This window comes from Semicossyphus pulcher, unplaced genomic scaffold, assembly GCF_022749685.1.
Source record: "Semicossyphus pulcher isolate SPU_LCO1_2020_fin unplaced genomic scaffold, fSemPul1.0.p SCAF_5, whole genome shotgun sequence".
In the NCBI taxonomy this organism is placed as follows: domain Eukaryota; kingdom Metazoa; phylum Chordata; class Actinopteri; order Labriformes; family Labridae; genus Semicossyphus; species Semicossyphus pulcher.
This window is the reverse complement of record NW_027211726.1, coordinates 13,502,847-13,519,546: the sequence shown is the minus strand read 5'-3', so window position 1 is coordinate 13,519,546 and position 16,700 is coordinate 13,502,847. Positions and strand designations below refer to the sequence as shown.

Genomic DNA, 16,700 nt, shown 5'->3' with positions numbered 1-16,700 from the left:
TGGGGACAAACCCAGAAGCATTCCAATCGAACAGAACTGATTCTCTCCAATTATTCATCCTAAATCAGCAGGTTGGCCACAACTGTGTGTGGGTTAAAAGCGCAGCAGAAGGAACTTCTACCAACGATACAGGTGCAACAGAAATGCTGGTGATATAGAACAGTGTTCATTTTGGCAGCTATCTTAGTCTTCAGACAAAAATGCTTATTCAAAGCGTTTTAGTCATCACATTTTAGTCATTACTTTTCCTTAAAACGTTTTCTCTCTTGACCAAATTTGACCCCTGCTCCAGTCTCCCTCTTCTCTTCTGCTTCAGGTAAAATTAACACTGTAAATTTCAGCAGATCATCCATACAGTAATGATTACTTTTCATCATCGCTTCTCATTTAAACAGCCTCAGGGCCCGAACAGACAGAGCGTTATACAGCCTGCGAAACGCGAGGCGCACCGCACTGCCTTTTTTGTTTAAGCCTACAAATTAAAAAAAGAGCAGCTCGCGAGCAGCTCGTTAAGGCAACCACGAATCATTAACTATCATTAACCTAACCGTTATACTGTAAACTGACAGAAGGCCCGCCTCTCCTTTCATCCAATTGGACAATGAGGAAAAACACCCATGACGTCGGGCACTTTTCTGCTTTGAGTTTATTCAATTCGAGGCGCTCAGAGCGTTTCCTCAAAAACGCGAGGCGCACAGAGCGGAAAGAAATGCGAGCAATCTGCAACGCAAAAGCAGCGCGCAAAGCATCCTTCTCATTGAAAACAATGACAAAAAAACGGCCCCAGCTGCTAAAACGCGTTCTGTCTGATCGGGCCGATGAGCGCTCCTCCTCGCAGAAAGCGTGGGTTAACAGAGAAAGTTCACAACCACCTTCGGGATACATGTTATCTCCAACTGGGCAACCCAGTGACAGGAATGCAATGCTTGTATTTTGACAGACAGATTAGACGCACAGTGGTGGAAAATATGCATTTTGAATGTCCTAACATTTAAGTCCCGTCTCGTCTCGAAAACAAAACATACGTGTCGTCAGAGTTTTTATCCTCAACTACTTGAAAAATGAAAAATGAAAAAAAAAGATCATTGCCGAACCTTTTTTGTCATAATTTTGGTTAACGAATTGAACAAGGAGTCTATTCAGAGAAAACTCAACTATGGGTGGACCATGGATGTGAATGGTTCAAGGGGACGCCTACAGCCTCTATAGCTGCCAGATGTTACTTAAATATGTACGTAACGATGTGCGGTTATCTTCGCCAAAATGCAGGATGATTTAAGCTCATATTTTTACTATGAACACACGTGAGTATCTTGTGTTGTACTGAAGCATCTGGACAGAATTCAGCATCTGCAAAACAAATGCACCTACAGTGATGTTGCAGGAGGCGCATGGCGACATGTCCTCAACTCCAGCTGAAACCTGACAACATAAATCTACAGTGCTGCTAAAAAAAAAACAAATCTTTGACATGTAGGAGGTTGGTAAATGACAGACATTGAATAGCCTGGTCCACCATTACTGAGAATTTGGTGATGGGCTGTCAAGTGTGTGCACCTTAGAGCACCAAACACAGCGTCCTGTATTGTGGAGTCATGGAGAGAGAGAGAGACCAGCGAGGCAGGGAGAGAGACAGACGTATAGAGATAGACAGACAAGACTGCAAGTGGGGGAGAGATCATTCTGTTTAAGATGCTCCACTTGGTTTCAAGGGCAACTGATTCTGAAACAACAAAATATAAAACCTGTGTGTGTTTGTGTGTGTAAATGTGTATTAGTGTGCGCGGTGTTAGGCTAGGATTACAGGCACTTAGCTCACAGCGATATACTACTCTCATAGGCGCGAGCACACCTCTCCGCATACTGATTAGACACAACCGTCTGAGTGAGACGGAGAGTCTCCCTGAGTGTGTGTGTGTGTGTGTGTGGGTGTGAACATGGATGTGGGCAACATCAGTGTGTGTGTGTGCGTGTGTGTGTAAGCTGTCGTCAGCCCTGCAGCAACTGATAAACACATAACAAATTCCTCCACACACTCACATATTAGCAAATCAGCCATTAGCTTTCTCTGCTAATTGCCATTGGAAATTAGCATTCTAGCTATTAGCTTCGTTCACAAATTGCCGATGGGAAATTAGGATATTAGTACTTAGTGTTGTGAGGCCATTGCTAAGGAATGAGGCAGAGTGGCCTTGTTTTCTGAGAGACTACTCTGCAACGAAAGGGTCAGTGGTTTACATCCTGCAAAGACTAGTGCAGCTATTTCAGCTGAAAAAGACCTTTCATGTGTTTTTGAACAAGTGCTGGATTCTGTTGAGTAAAAACATGTTTCTTTCACTAATTTCGAGGTTAATTGATACTTAAAAAAAAGAATATTCAAGCGTTGGACTGCACATGAAAGAAAGCCGCCTTTAATTTGAGGTTGTCTGGTTGTTTATCGCGCCCACAATAAATAAAGATTTCATTTGCACACGTTCACATAGACTATAGTGCTGTTTGTTATGAGTCTTGGGACTTCTCAGGGACACTCTCATTAGCAGAGTCATCCTCCAATGCATCCCTAAGTTGGCAGGTAATCTTTTGAATATTTATCTGTCCTCCATTTTTTTTTTCTCCTTTGGAATTTTGCTTCGGCCGTTCCAAGTGACAGTCTATGTATCGTGACGCATCAGGCATGCAATCAAAGACAAATGCCAATTAAGAGTGCATAAGTGTTATTGAGTGCAATATTAATAACAATGAAGATGATTAAGAAGGACAAAACTTCAAACCTGGGCCCTACGTTTACATGTTTTGGCTTCAAAATGATGAGAGATTGACCTTTTTGTCAAAGGGTAAGATCATTTGTTTAACCAGACACAGCAGCTGTACAGCTCTCATAGCCACCAGTCATTTTACCTCGCAGAACACAGGAGCTGCTGATGGTCTACCGCTGCCTTCATCGGTTAGTTAGTTTGTGTTATTGTGTTTTAAAGCAGTGGTTCTCAACTAGACCCAACACAACCTTCTTAATGATACATTGCGACCCAAATTTCTACATTTCTTCAACCACTTAAAAATATTTAATGAGAAATGGTGCAGTGTGGACCGTTTGAGACGGAACGAAACATCACCGTATGTCAACATCACAAAACACAACCGTAAAATCACCAGAGTGGTGGCAGCGCATGAGGGGAAAATATTCCCGCTACAGAAATATGCTAAAAACTGCAACATAAATGCAACTACTGTCGGGCTCATCAAGTTTCATGAATGTAACTGTAGCTGGGATTACCCAATTAGTGAATACATGGAGTGTGACTAACTTGCATGCACGTCATAGGAAACTTATGTCCTTCAAATAAAAGTGCAGCATCCACTTTTTGCCACATCTTCTAAGCACACTGAAAACAGCTCTGCAACCCACTTTTGGGTCCCGACCCACCAGTTGAGAACCACAGTTTAGTTCGGTTCCGAACTAATATGTGTTACGACGTGTTCTGCGAGGTAAAATTACTGTCTGGGTTTGAAGAGAGCGATCTAACAGTTGTTTCTGGTGAAACAAAAAACATCCTTCAGTCTGTGTCAAAGGTGGTGTTTCCTCCGAACTCTCCTCCGTCCCAATCATGGTTCACTAACGTTATGCGTCGGGTTAGTAGTTGCAGCTCAGCTCTCCTTCTTTGCTTCGGACTCAAGTGGCACCGCTGTTATGTCGCGATGCATGAGACTTCAATCTGATTGGCCTGTTTCTGATGCGATGATTTGATTGGTGTCTGGTCCAAGTCAGTTGTTCCTTTTAGGTCGCAATATCCGTAGATAAATATTTGACTCAGTATCGCATGGATGTACAAATACTTCATTAAAAACATAATTAAGTAAAAGTAAAATAACTGACTCAAAGACGTACAAAAAAAGCTGCTCAATTACTGTAACGCAAGTACCTGATGCAAGTATAAATGCATACCAGTGAAATACATTAAACAGACCAATCTAAAACATAATTGTCATTGGTATCAGTTGTTATTGTCTCTTGTTTTGTATACAGCACCTGGCCAGGATTTTTAATGTGCATGTGATATCCCCGGCAGGCCTCGGGTCCACACAATTTACAAAGAGGAAAAAAAAAAGAGACTCTGCTCGTTCAAACAGAAACAGCTGGGCCTGATTCACCATCTGCCAAATGCTAACAGAGCTCATGGCATTCACATCGGTGTTGTCTGGCGTCAAGATCAACTTAAAAAGAATGTCGCTTTAATCCTTTCTTTTACATTAAAGGTTACATTGTGCTTCACTTTGCTCTCCGATGACAGCATTTCTTTGTTACAGAGGAAGGGCAGCCGCAGCTTTAACCGATTACACGGAAATCTCTCATTGCTGATAAAAATTGTCATTCAAAGTGTTTAGTATGCTACCCGCGCAACTGTTTTAATGTCATTTCAATGTGTCTCTTCCCTCCATAATCATCATCATTCTGATAAGGTGGATAAATAAAGGTTGTTTACAGAGACGGGGAATGGAAACAGTGTTGTTGACAGAGAGACTTGTTGTCAATATCAAGCTTCAGGAGTTTTCAGTAGGACAAAGAGGACAAATGCCAACTAATGCTACTGTATGTACACGGGAGGAGAACAGACACCAAAGCTGCTCACGTGCACACGTAATTATAAATGCATGCAAACACACGCACAGGGTTAACTTTCCCAGCCCAGTGAGGCTCATGACAGGTTACTGATTTACACCGACACGCGACTGGAAGAAGTGCAAACCAGCGACCCGTGTTTTCCAACAAAATGTCCAAACCTGCTCCGTGCATCAGCTGACAAGCAACGCCGCGTGTCGCTTGTTTGACAAACTGCTTGCCGGGGTTCTATTTTTTCCTAAATTTTGCATACAGCTTCCAAAAGACAATATCATCCCCTCCTCACACTGCGACAGTCCTAGAAGTATATTTGGACAGTTTTTTCACGCTCCATCTGCTGGCGTTCGCTCGCTGTATATCATGAAGAGGTGTGACTTGCGTGGTGTTAAATTCAAACTGCTATTTCGTCTGAGCACCGGACAGAAAATGATGCAGAAAGCTGAAAAATCCTCACATTTCAAGGCTACTTGATACTACTTGACAAACCTTACATGACTAACCAAGATCAAAAATGCCATTGATTATTTCATTCCAGCTCTTCCTCCTGGCATACTTCCATGAATGCCATGCTTTGTCAAAATACAAACACAGATTATACCATCCACTTACACCCAGCCAGCAGCGAGTTGCATCCTCTCTGCTTCTGGAACAGTCTGAATTCTTCAAGTCAGGGAATCAATGAACTTCCCCTGAGATCTTAGTCCAACTCGAAACATCAATAAGTCCCTGCTGAGTTTCCAGCACACATCCATGTGCAGCATTCTGCAGCCAACTTATTCTCCAAATACACCACTCAGCCTGATTCCAGACATGCTGATGTCGAGCACTGAGATACGAGGTCACTTAAGTAAACAAACATCATTGTCATTACCCCCGGAGACGTCCGGAGATGATGCATGTGTTTTGATTTGGAAGTAGCCAACTTTAAGGAGGCAAATTGCAGTCATGAAGGGAGGCACCTGGATAGAAAACGCCAAGGTGCATTCTGGAGTGCAGCTGAGTTCACGTTTGAAGAAAAACATCCCCCAGACAATTGCAACACCACCACCAACCTGCACTATTTACAGGATGAAAGAGTCCCTGGGATCAGGCTGTTTATTCCAAATTCTGACCCTGTCATCAGGCTGCCTCGAAATAAACTGGCTATTTCAACCCAGGGAGAGTTTATCCGCTCCTTAGGGGGTTCCGTTTTTTGCTGAAATTATGTTGTTTCATCTTCACGTTTGACAGGACTGGAACCACGGACTGACTTTTGCAATGTTGCACATCCACTGCGAGGCTTTAAAAAGTTGTGCTTTCTGCAACGTCCCTCTGAGCGTTGCATCATCTTAAACAAGTCGTTTCATGACTTCCTCTGACATCTCTGAAGAACAAGACAGTCTTGCCCACAGGACTACTTTGTTTTCTTCCCAGGTGTCTCGTGCATTCTAAAAGTGACTTCCAGAAACGCGTGTGCCGCGGTGAAAAGAGCGAGCTGTTTTGAGAACACGGGATGATTAGAAACATGCATAATAAGGTTGATACATGTTCTGGTATTTAAGGTGTTTTTTAGTCACTAAAATTCTATGTTTGCAGGGGAAAAATGTGAAGCCTTTCGTCTGTGACTGACTCGATTTAATCGCCACTTTAGCATCCTCAGTTGTCCGTAACATGAGGGCATGTTGGTTTAAGTCTTGCTCCAGGCTGTGCCTCTGAATGTCACTGCTCCCTTCTCGGTGCAAACACAACCATATTACCACCCCTGACCATGGTATGAAAAGCATTAACACACTGACCCCAGTGTGCTGTATGAGACTCCAGAGTTCATTCAGTGAGTAAATAACAACACAGCAATATTTAACACGAGCCCAGACACCGGTCAGACTCAATCACACACTGCCTGTCACCACATTACACCCCAAAGGCCGACAATGGAGCTCTGAGCAATAAATATTGGTCGTAAATACTCCTAAGAAGGGTTTTTCACAGCAGGGTCGGTACTGGCCCCTAGTTCAAAATAAAAGCTTGATTAAAATTTCGTTCTGCTTCCAAAAAGCTTGTCACAAATAGGAAATTGTAAAGTTTTTCACAATTGTAAAGTTTAATCACACGTGCTCGTTTAGGCCAAAATTATTACTAGTGATTTTTAACTACCAAATTACTGAAATTGGTTCCTTTTTGCATGCATGATGGCTTGTACTAAGGCTGCACGATATATTGCTTAACAATCAAAATTGGACATGCGATAGAGAAGCAAATTAGGTGAGACACGTCAAGAGCACAGAGTGAACTGACCGCTGTGCATGCAGACTCTGTCTGTCACCTGCCTGTAAATAAGCCTGCAACGCTGCTACCGTCACAGATCATGTTGGCGGGATGATCCAGGCTCCGTTACGCATGGTGGCTTATAAGTGTGTGTATTCCCGTTATCAGCAGTGCCTCGTCCCGGTGCTGGTTAAAGCTGTGGCCATATAAATGAACAGTTCAATGAGCCGAGGTGACGTGACCTGCGGCGATATTCACGGAAAAAAACACAAGCAGCGCCCAGTTAGTGATGCGTTTTCCACCATCCAGGGTAGGCGGAGCTAAGCGGCTGCTTTTCGGGTCTGTGCAAGTGTTGCAAGTAAACAGTAATCTACTATGGCTGAACAAACAAAGAAAAGATCGATGACTACAGATACAACTTCAAAAATAAGTGAAAATCCAAAGAAACAGAAACAAATTCGACGCTCAGATGAAGGTAAAGGAAAGCGACCGTCAGCAAGGAAAATCAAGAGTTACAACCGTCTGGATATCTGGGAAGTGTGCTCCCGCAATTACTGTTTATCCCCAGAGATGCCGCCAAAGAGTACAAAAACGTTTGAGATTACCACTTTAAAGTCCCAAATAATAACAAGTATGATTGTTAATTGTTTATATGGACATGAAAATTTCCCCCCTGGGAATCAATAACGGATTATCTAATCTGAAAACACCCTGCATTTATCTGGTGTAATTCCTGTATTTTTTTAAATCGCAATAAATATCGCTGAACAGAAAGTTATCGCAATGTGAGCTTTTTCCAATATCGTGCAGCCCTAGCTTGTTATAACTATTATTATTACTATTATAACAAATGTACTTCCATTTTCCATTTCCCCAAAAAAAGGATTTCAAACTCTTTACAGTATTAAGGTCAATAAAAAAAAAAAGTAAAATAAAATCATTAAAAAATATAAGTTTGACCTTTTGTTTTAGCCTCTTTGTGATCATGTCTTTGTGATTAATTTAGCTTATGTACAATGATGGTTTAGACCATTAAGCTCTAAAAAAAAAAAGGAAGTAAATGTGGATTTTCTGGCCAACAAGAAAAATTCTCACAATTTTCAAAATGAGCATAAAGACTTCACCTTTGGTGCAGTGTTAAAAGCTGGAAACAAGTTTAATCTAGCAACTAAGAGAAGGTGTGAAAAGTGCATGTGATAAAAAGTGGCCAGCTGTGCACAACTAAGTTTTCAATTATTGCTGAGCAGCACTTCACTGTTTCCTCTTTGGTATTCGGTGCTTTTTTCCCAACATGATAGCTAGTACATACACACACACACAGGTAGAAGTTAATGAACCGGATGCAGTGCACCTGTACAGACACTTTCCCAAAGGCGGTTTCCTGGACATTATCACTTCCAGATCAATTACACACGCACCCACACTAATATCCCTCACCATGATTAGATACAAATTGGTTACAGCAACAGCAATGCGTGATCAATAGCCTAATTTACCAACAATCGATGAGCAGCCGGCGCAGTAAAATATTGTGATGAGTGAACCAACCGAAAAACACAGGAGAAGATAACAGAGAAGTTACAAGAAGCACACATCACGTCTGTAAAACAGGAGGCCCATGCAGAAGGACTGAACATGACACACACACATCACGCCTTGGTCTTATTTATATTTTTCCATAGAGATTGCTTCAAGGACAAGAGATAAAAAGTCTGCTTTATATCTGTAATAACGTTTTCATTTTATTACCTGTTCTTACTTGAGTCCTAACTTAGTTTTATCGCCTCTTCTAACTTTTTATTACTGTACTCCAAGTGTGGTTAAATTGTTCCATAAACTCAGCAGTTATGCGACTGCACCATCTTTGCTGAAATGCCAGGTCAAAAAGGTCAACTGAAGCCTTTTTGTTCCAGAGTATGGATTAGGACCATGTCACAACTGCAGGGGCTCTATTGTCCTTTGATTAAGCTGCTCAACACATTGTTTCCATCGTTTCAGGGTCTAATTTTCCGACATTTGTTTTGATACGTGAACTTTAACCTGTAGCTGCATTTGGGCCTCAGATAATAATGATGATACATTTTCACCATCCGGCTAATTGTACGTCTCTCAGACCTGCTTTTGCAATTTACCCCGAACCCTGACTCCGCTCTCCACTGAAATTCCACAATATCACATTGACCAGCACCACAACGACCGCAACACACACACACACAAACGAATGTATGATTAAAGCGACTCACCAAATGGTTGGTGGCTCGGACCCCTCCACTTCCAGGAAGTCGTACTTCTCCTCAGTCTGGAAGTCTGTAAAGATGACAGAGATGGTGTCTCCAGGTTCGGCCAATAGGATCCAAGTACAGTCGGCCTGGTTACCATAGTTGCCGGGGTAACCGGGACTGGTCACCACCCCACTGCCGCCCCTCACAGTGCCCCCACATGTGTCCTCAGCTGTCAATCAAATCAGAGTGACAAATAGAAAACCTGGGTTAGGGAGAGGAGGAGGGACCGAGGGGCGGACTTTTATTTAACTTTAATTTCTTGCTTTTTTTGGGGGGTCGATTATTTTGCTTTCATGGCTAAATGAGATGGGGCGGTCTAAAGTTTATTTACCCAATTAGCAATTTAGATCTTAGTAGAACTAGCATTACTTTCTCAAGCACTCTGGTAGATCATAGGTAAGCCCGCCCAACTCCCCACCTCTCTCCCTTTTCTTCTCATGTATGTTAATTAACGTATATTAAACATACTCTCTTTGATCCTAACTGTTATTCTGTGGCTTGAATGTTAGAAATGGATGACTTTTTCATGACACATAAACTGTCAAGTTATATTATAAAACCATATCATGAAAATATGGAGCTCTAAAAACTCTCTGTGCCATTAAGTATTTCTATTCTCTTGTAGTCGCTTAAAATCAAGAGTGGGATTTCCTGTCACACTCAGAGCTGCTGTCCTCTCCTCCAATAGCAAGGTAAGTTTTTTTTTTAAACTCTCCTCCAATCACAGAGCACCACTCTCGTCTCCTCCAATCGCCACCAAGGAACTTTTAAATTCGACTGTTTCCCAATTGGCTGGTTTAGTCGTCAGTCAATCACTTAATTAGTTTCAGAACATGTAGACCAGATGTGATGGTAGGTTTGCCTAATTGTCTTTAATTGTTACTCACATCTGATTGGTAGGAATTGATAGTAGTACTGATTACTGAATAACAGATAAAGACACATGGATTGCGCTGTGCACACGGCATAAATTATACACATATAATTTATACAGATACACTCACAGAGAAAAAACATACGACATTGCACCTTGTGTCGCCGGGAGAGTGGTTGTGTGAGTTAATAAGAGGACTGAGCTCAATTTGCTTTGCGAATACTGTGTTAATATTGGTTCAATTCATGTCCAATCAAATGAAAGCAAATTGAGCCCCGTCAAAAATCCACCGCTCCAGTGACACAAGATACAACGTGGAACCTTTTTTCTGAGAGTGTAAACGTCCAACTGTAAACATGGTATAAATTATACCTGTATAATTTATAGTTATACATAAAAGAGGCAATACTGTATGTAACACACTCTTACAGCAGACATGCCTTTTCCAACACACCAGTGAGTGCAATTTGGGGTGACACGTGATTTATTTCACTCTGCAACATGTCACATGTCGATATAATCAGCACAAGACGCGCGTCGTCCTCAAACTGCACTCACTGATAAGCTGCAAAAGGCACATCCTTTATAAGAGTGTAGACAGGCGCTGTCAGGTATACATGCACGTCCTTCGGGCTCATCCAGGCGCTGCTGCCTTAAGGGGGATGCATGTGCAGATGACAGAGATAAGGTAGGGGGACCAAGCCAGACTCCACCCACAGGAGGGGTAAAGAGAAACACTGTGGTCCAAAGACTTACATTTAGAAAACAGACGATAACCAATAGAAATGAATAGAAACATCGGCAAAAAATTATATTAGGAATTGGATGGAACAGGGTTCACTGAGTAGAGACAGGAAATACACAACAGGGGAACATAAATAGATAGGAACAAACGGAGACAAACAGAACTAGAGTGAAACAAAAATATAAAACAAGGGGATTGAAATAGAGCGAACTGTATCAGATAAGGAACAGGATGAAACAAAAGAAGTGGTTTGAAAAGAATCTGAAGATAGACTGAGCCCTTTTCAATAGACCAGAGTGTGAAGTGGAGAACAATACACACTTTCTCATTGGTTTTCTCATATGAGGAGTTATGCTTGTGTCAGAATGCAGTGACACAAGCTCGAGACAAGACGTGCATTGTCCCAAACTTCAGGTGCTGATGTATTGAAGATTAGAGTGCAGACATTCTGTATTCATCAACACATTCTCAAAGGCCAGGCAGACAGACAGGCAGACAGACAGACCGCTCCTTTATCCATATAGACATCCATTCTGCATCTAGACAGTTGAAGATATTTGTTGAAATGACCCAACACGGCCAAGCAGGACCCGCTGAGAGCCCTTCATATACACAGGAGGGCAATGATGCAGTAGTCTGTGTATGCGTGGGTGTGTTTCTGTCTTCACCGTGGGAGAGAGAGAGAGAGAGCTGCTTCCAGGATGACAGCTGTCACAGGTTTATCATGACAACAGGACGTCCGCGAGCACTGGTGGACACGCACACATAGGCGCACACACACACACACACACACACCTCTCCCAGCCCTCCAGACTATTGATGCGGCGCTGACACTTGACTGACATGTGGAAAGGCCTCAAGGTGCACCGATGTGTGGCTGTTATTAAAGAGGAGGAAATTAACTTGTAAAATAGAGAGATTACTAAACCAGTGAGCGGCGCTTGAATGTGCACTGGACCTTTGGTGAATTTGACATTATGATGTTGTAGCATTAAGCGCCTGCAGCCATACTGCGCTCCGGCTTGTTGTCACTCAAAATCCATTACTGCAACTTATAGAACAGAAAAAAACCTTATCATTACTTTTCAAATGAGCCGGCCTGAATACTGATGCAGAACCGAAGCGGACCTAAAAGCCATGAGGACCCCGTGTGATAATTTCAGATGACACATGATGCAATTAGGCTCCTCAGTAATTCTGTTGAGTGTCATTTTGTAACGGCAGGGCTGTGCAGAGACCGCTTCAGGAGCAGCTGCTCTAATAAAAAGTGACATTTGTTGGATGTTCAGATGGGATGGGTGAGGAGTCCACGTACCTATGGCCAACACTGATTACCTTCTGTTAACTGTGTGCGCCTCAGACATGGAACCAGTCAGCTCTCTGTGTTGCACCTGCTGATTCTGGATGCTGCTCGCTCCTGCTCCATCAATCATGATGGGACATCTGTGTGACAGTGTTAAATATTACTGTCTCTACCTCGCATCATTTAGTGGTCCCGTCTCTTCCTGCCTCACAGCTGCAGTACATGAAGAAATGGATATACCACTAGAAACAGGTCAAAGTGAACAGCTGAATGTTTCATTGTGTTTGTTTTTTAAGTCATGATTCATAAAAACTGGCTTGCTGTTAATCATAGTGTATAGAATTTTTCATTCAAGGAATATCAGACCATCTGAACTTAGTCAAAGAATGATAAACTATTACATACAAGTCTGATTAGCTTATAGCAGAAATCTTAAAATCCAATAAGCATTGAAACTAATTTGTGGCTAACAACTAAAGAGTGCTGAGGTCACAGCACTGTGCTCCCTCTGGACTCGAGCTACTGTAGTATAGCTAAAGGTTATCGCAAAATCTCCCAGAGCTGTTATAATGCTAAATACTTCCATCCTTGCACCCATCATTAGCATTATTTGTACTGGCTCACAACAGTCTATGCTTCACTGTGGATGGATTCTTCAAGTTAGACGTTTGCTGTATCACATATGTAGTTTTTTGGGGCTCTGTAGAAGAAGGCAAACATGCCAAAAATATTTGTACAATTCAAGTACATATAGACACGCATTCTTAGGGATAAGGTTATCCTTAATTTCAGAGCGCTTCTCACCGGCGCTTACTGTTGCTAGGTTACGAATGTTGTGTGGCGACACTTCCGCTTCCCTTGATGGTGCAGGTAAGTCTTTTCTAAATTGCTTTGTCTGCTTATAGTTATAATCTCGAAGATCTCAGTTTCTTACTTTTTGGTGGCACCTTTGGCGGTAATTGGATTTTGGAGTTGAATGTGTGACGTCCACGGTCAGCACTGGTTGAAAACTCTTGATTTTCCTCGCTGACGGTCGCTTTCCTTTTTAGACTGTTTGCCTTTATCTGAGCGTCAAATTTGTTTCTTTTTCTTTGGATTTTCACTTATTTTTGAAGTTGTATCTGTAGTCATCGATCTTTTCTTTGTTTGTTCAGCCATAGTAGATTACTTTTTACTCGCAACACTTGCAGAGAGCGGAAAAGTAGCCACTTAGCTCCGCCTACCCTCTCTGGCAGACCAACCACTGCTGGCTGATGGAAAACGCGTCACTAACTGGGTGCTGCTTGTGATTTTTTCAGCGAAAGTCGCAGCAGACACCCAGTCTGTAATACTGCAAATGCAAAGGCTTTCATCAGCGGGCCATAGGCTCAATCACCATTGTGTTACCTCATTCAGTGATAGATAGTGATTTAACAGAAATGTATTTAAATTAAAATCTTCCAGATACTTTAATATTTGCTTTTATTCAAGGAAATTTTACTAAGAAAACATAACAACAATGGAAAGGAATTGTGTCCTGTCATTAGCAGCAGCTCTAGACCTGATAATTGTAGCCTTGAAAAAACAAAAGGATTAGCTTCTCCTCCGCCATTGTTGTTGACAAAGTTGATATTGTAAGTCCCGCCCCTTCTTGATTTAGATTGATTGGTGACAGTGACGAGTGCAGCAGTGTTCCTATTTTCAACTAAAGGCGATGTGAGCGCAGCGACAAAAATCGCCGTAAGTGGACACAGGCCCTAAAGGTTTAGAAAACAAGAAGATAAACGAGGGCAAAAATATTTTTGCACATGAGGGTTTCTGCTCTTATTTCATCATGCGTGCAAACCTGAGTAAATCTTTAGGTAAGTGAGGGGCTTTGCTGTCTGGCTGCACGGCTCTGCTGTGCTCTCTTCCCTGCTTTTACTTCAGTCTGCAACCTGGGGAGGCTGAACTCATGCTCATGCCCCGGTGCCTGACCCACAGGAGGAGGGAGAGTGTGTGCGAAGGAGGGAGATTGAGAGTGAACCTATGTGTGAGAGGAGGACAGAGTGAAAGAGAGAGGTAGTGTTGGCCATGTTGCCTTCATTTGTTATCACATCACTGAGCCAGTGTTGCCCTTTTGTTGCTCTCTTGCACTCTTTTTAGTTGTTGTTGTACCACTTCTCTTGTCTTCCCGACTGGTCTTAGCTTGCTGCACCCCTGCTCATCCCTTTCCGCATTAAGTAAAACATCACATCTCTTCCTCTTCTTTCCTCTCATTTCTTTCTGCACATCCTGTCATTTTTTTCTTCCTGTCTTCCTCATCATCCGCCCTTCCTAACTCCCCCATTTTCACCCTCCCTTGCTCCTTCCCCCTCATGGCCCGGGGTGCTTTGATCACTCCTTCTTAGCCTCCTTAGCCAGCCTCCCTCTCTCCCATCCGTTCATCCCCTCTTCCCCACTGTGCTGTCATCAATATCACAGTCATCTGAGGATTCCCTCTTTATCCTCCTCTGTCTCGCTGTGTCTTCCTTTAAGATCTTACTCTCTCTGCATTTCACTCTCCGTCTCTCTCCCTCTCTCTCTGTTGATTGATTTTCTGTTTAATGGCTTTTCTGGCCTCGTCTCTTTCTCTCCCCTCTTTTCCCGTCGCCGTTTCTTCCCCCTCTTCCTTCCTCCTGTCCCATAACTCCATTCCTTTCCTGCATCACTTTGATAGGCAGATCCCTATCACTATCAGATTCGTACACACACACACTCACACACATACACACACATAGTACGCACACTTCAATCACAGAAGACTCAGTGTGCTGTCAGCCTCTAAGGATTATGGGCCATCTACATCATCCTCTCCTCTCCTCTGTCTTCAGGCTGTATCCATCCATCCCTTCTGCACCCTTATCTACATCCACCCACCCATCCATCAACCTCTTGCCCCCCATATGCTGTAAAGCTGAATATATACAGCTATGACTCTTCCTCACTCATCACTCGCCCCGCGCATTTAATACCTCAGTTTACCTGCCGTGATTGACTGAATAGGCAGGAGGAAGCATGTTAAACATGCACGCACAAATGATGCAGCATCGGCTTATTCTTAATACATTTCCTCATAGCTGGAGGAGTTACTGGACACTCGACAAGCTTCCTCTGTGCTGTGCTAACTGAATGCACAGAGAATGCATTTTCATATGTGGGCTCAATCCTGTCATGCCAGGATGCATTAAGTAACTGCAATGGATGCATAAAGATGGGATTGTACAGACAGATCTCTAACTAGTGATGGAATTGGTGTAACTGTGAACAGAATCAAAGTTTGCTTTTGGAAGAAGTCCAGAACCAAAGTGCACACAAGCAACGCAAAGGAAAAGACAGGGTGGGAAAACACAGAAATTGGATTGTGACTCATAAATCAGATTAAACTGATTGAACTGCCTTTCAACCTGACACATATAAGTCTCATCTGAGGACAACATCATTTATCCATGGCTTCCAAAGCCGGTAGAAATCAGTGTTTCAAGAATAAACACTTTGTTTCTCTATAAAGATGTCTCGGGAACTTAAAACCAGGCTTGTTCAATTTAAGATTCTGAACAGAGTTCATTGGACCCCATCAAAGCTACAAATCCCAGAACGCTGGAGATGTAGGGATGGGGAAGGTACGCTAACTCATAAGCTATGGAGCTGCCCTGATATACAAGACTTCTGGTCTGAAATACACGAAACTCTCACACAAATCATAAGGTGTTATATCCCCTATAAGGAGCAGTTCGCCCCTGGAAAAGCCACTGTCAGTCAAAGCTGCTGTTCTCTGTAATCGATAGAAGCAATAATATTTGAAATTGGCGCCATAGCTGAGGAGAAAGTTGTACAAACAGCTCGTGGTTTCGCCCATTCTACATTCCTACAACACCCAGTGTGCATTGCACCCCTCCCTCTAAAACGAACGACCCAGCGAGAGACGCTGGAGTGAAATACAACCGTTTTCTAGTCAAGGACATTGATCACTGCAGGCAATGGCTCACAGCGGTACAGAATCTGAAATATGATGAGAATATACCGGTGGATCAGAAAAATCTTCTGCAGTCTACATATCAAACCTGATGATTTTGAACGACACATGACATCAGAGGCGGGCGTCCTAGATTGAAGGAATGTAGTTTAGCAAGCTCCCTGGCCTGGAGGTTTTTCAGGGCCCATTGGAGAAGCGGATAGTGTCCTCCAAAGGCACAGAGCGAAATCGCATTTTTTTTCTTACCATAAAGGCATTCGCTCCCCATAATAGCATGATAGGACTGAGGTTGAAAATCGGCGAACTGGCCCTTTAAGCACCTCTCTTCCCCTGATGCAGAATGGGTGCAGACTGCACTGATGCTGGGGTGTAAGCTAGATCTCTCAGAATGGAAGTCCCCTTCCACTCCCCCCTGTAAATCTCTGACATATTCATTTAGGTAGACTAGCCGCGCTGGAAGGTCAATCATATAGACTAATGAACAGAGTGGAATGGTACCATTTGGAATGGGAGCGCTATCTCTCCATCATTAAAGGTACAAACTGAGGTGTAGGAATGGAATAGGCCCAGTATATCCTTTGTTTTAGAAATACCAATGATCTGGCTTATACTGCAGAATGCTCTTTTTTAGTCACTTTTAATTAGTCTGCCCATTTGCTGT

At 42.8% G+C, this 16,700-nt stretch overlaps 1 protein-coding gene across 1 annotated transcript in view; it reads right to left on the bottom strand.

Moving 5' to 3' along the window:
• The window catches only part of csmd3b (CUB and Sushi multiple domains 3b), a 379,947-nt gene that overhangs the window by 181,270 nt on the left and 181,977 nt on the right, over positions 1–16,700 (bottom strand). Inside the window, exon 5 of the mRNA XM_069681472.1 lies at positions 9,106–9,313. Within this exon, the coding sequence (XP_069537573.1) occupies positions 9,106–9,313 (208 nt within the window). The remainder of the gene's footprint in view (positions 1–9,105; positions 9,314–16,700) is intronic.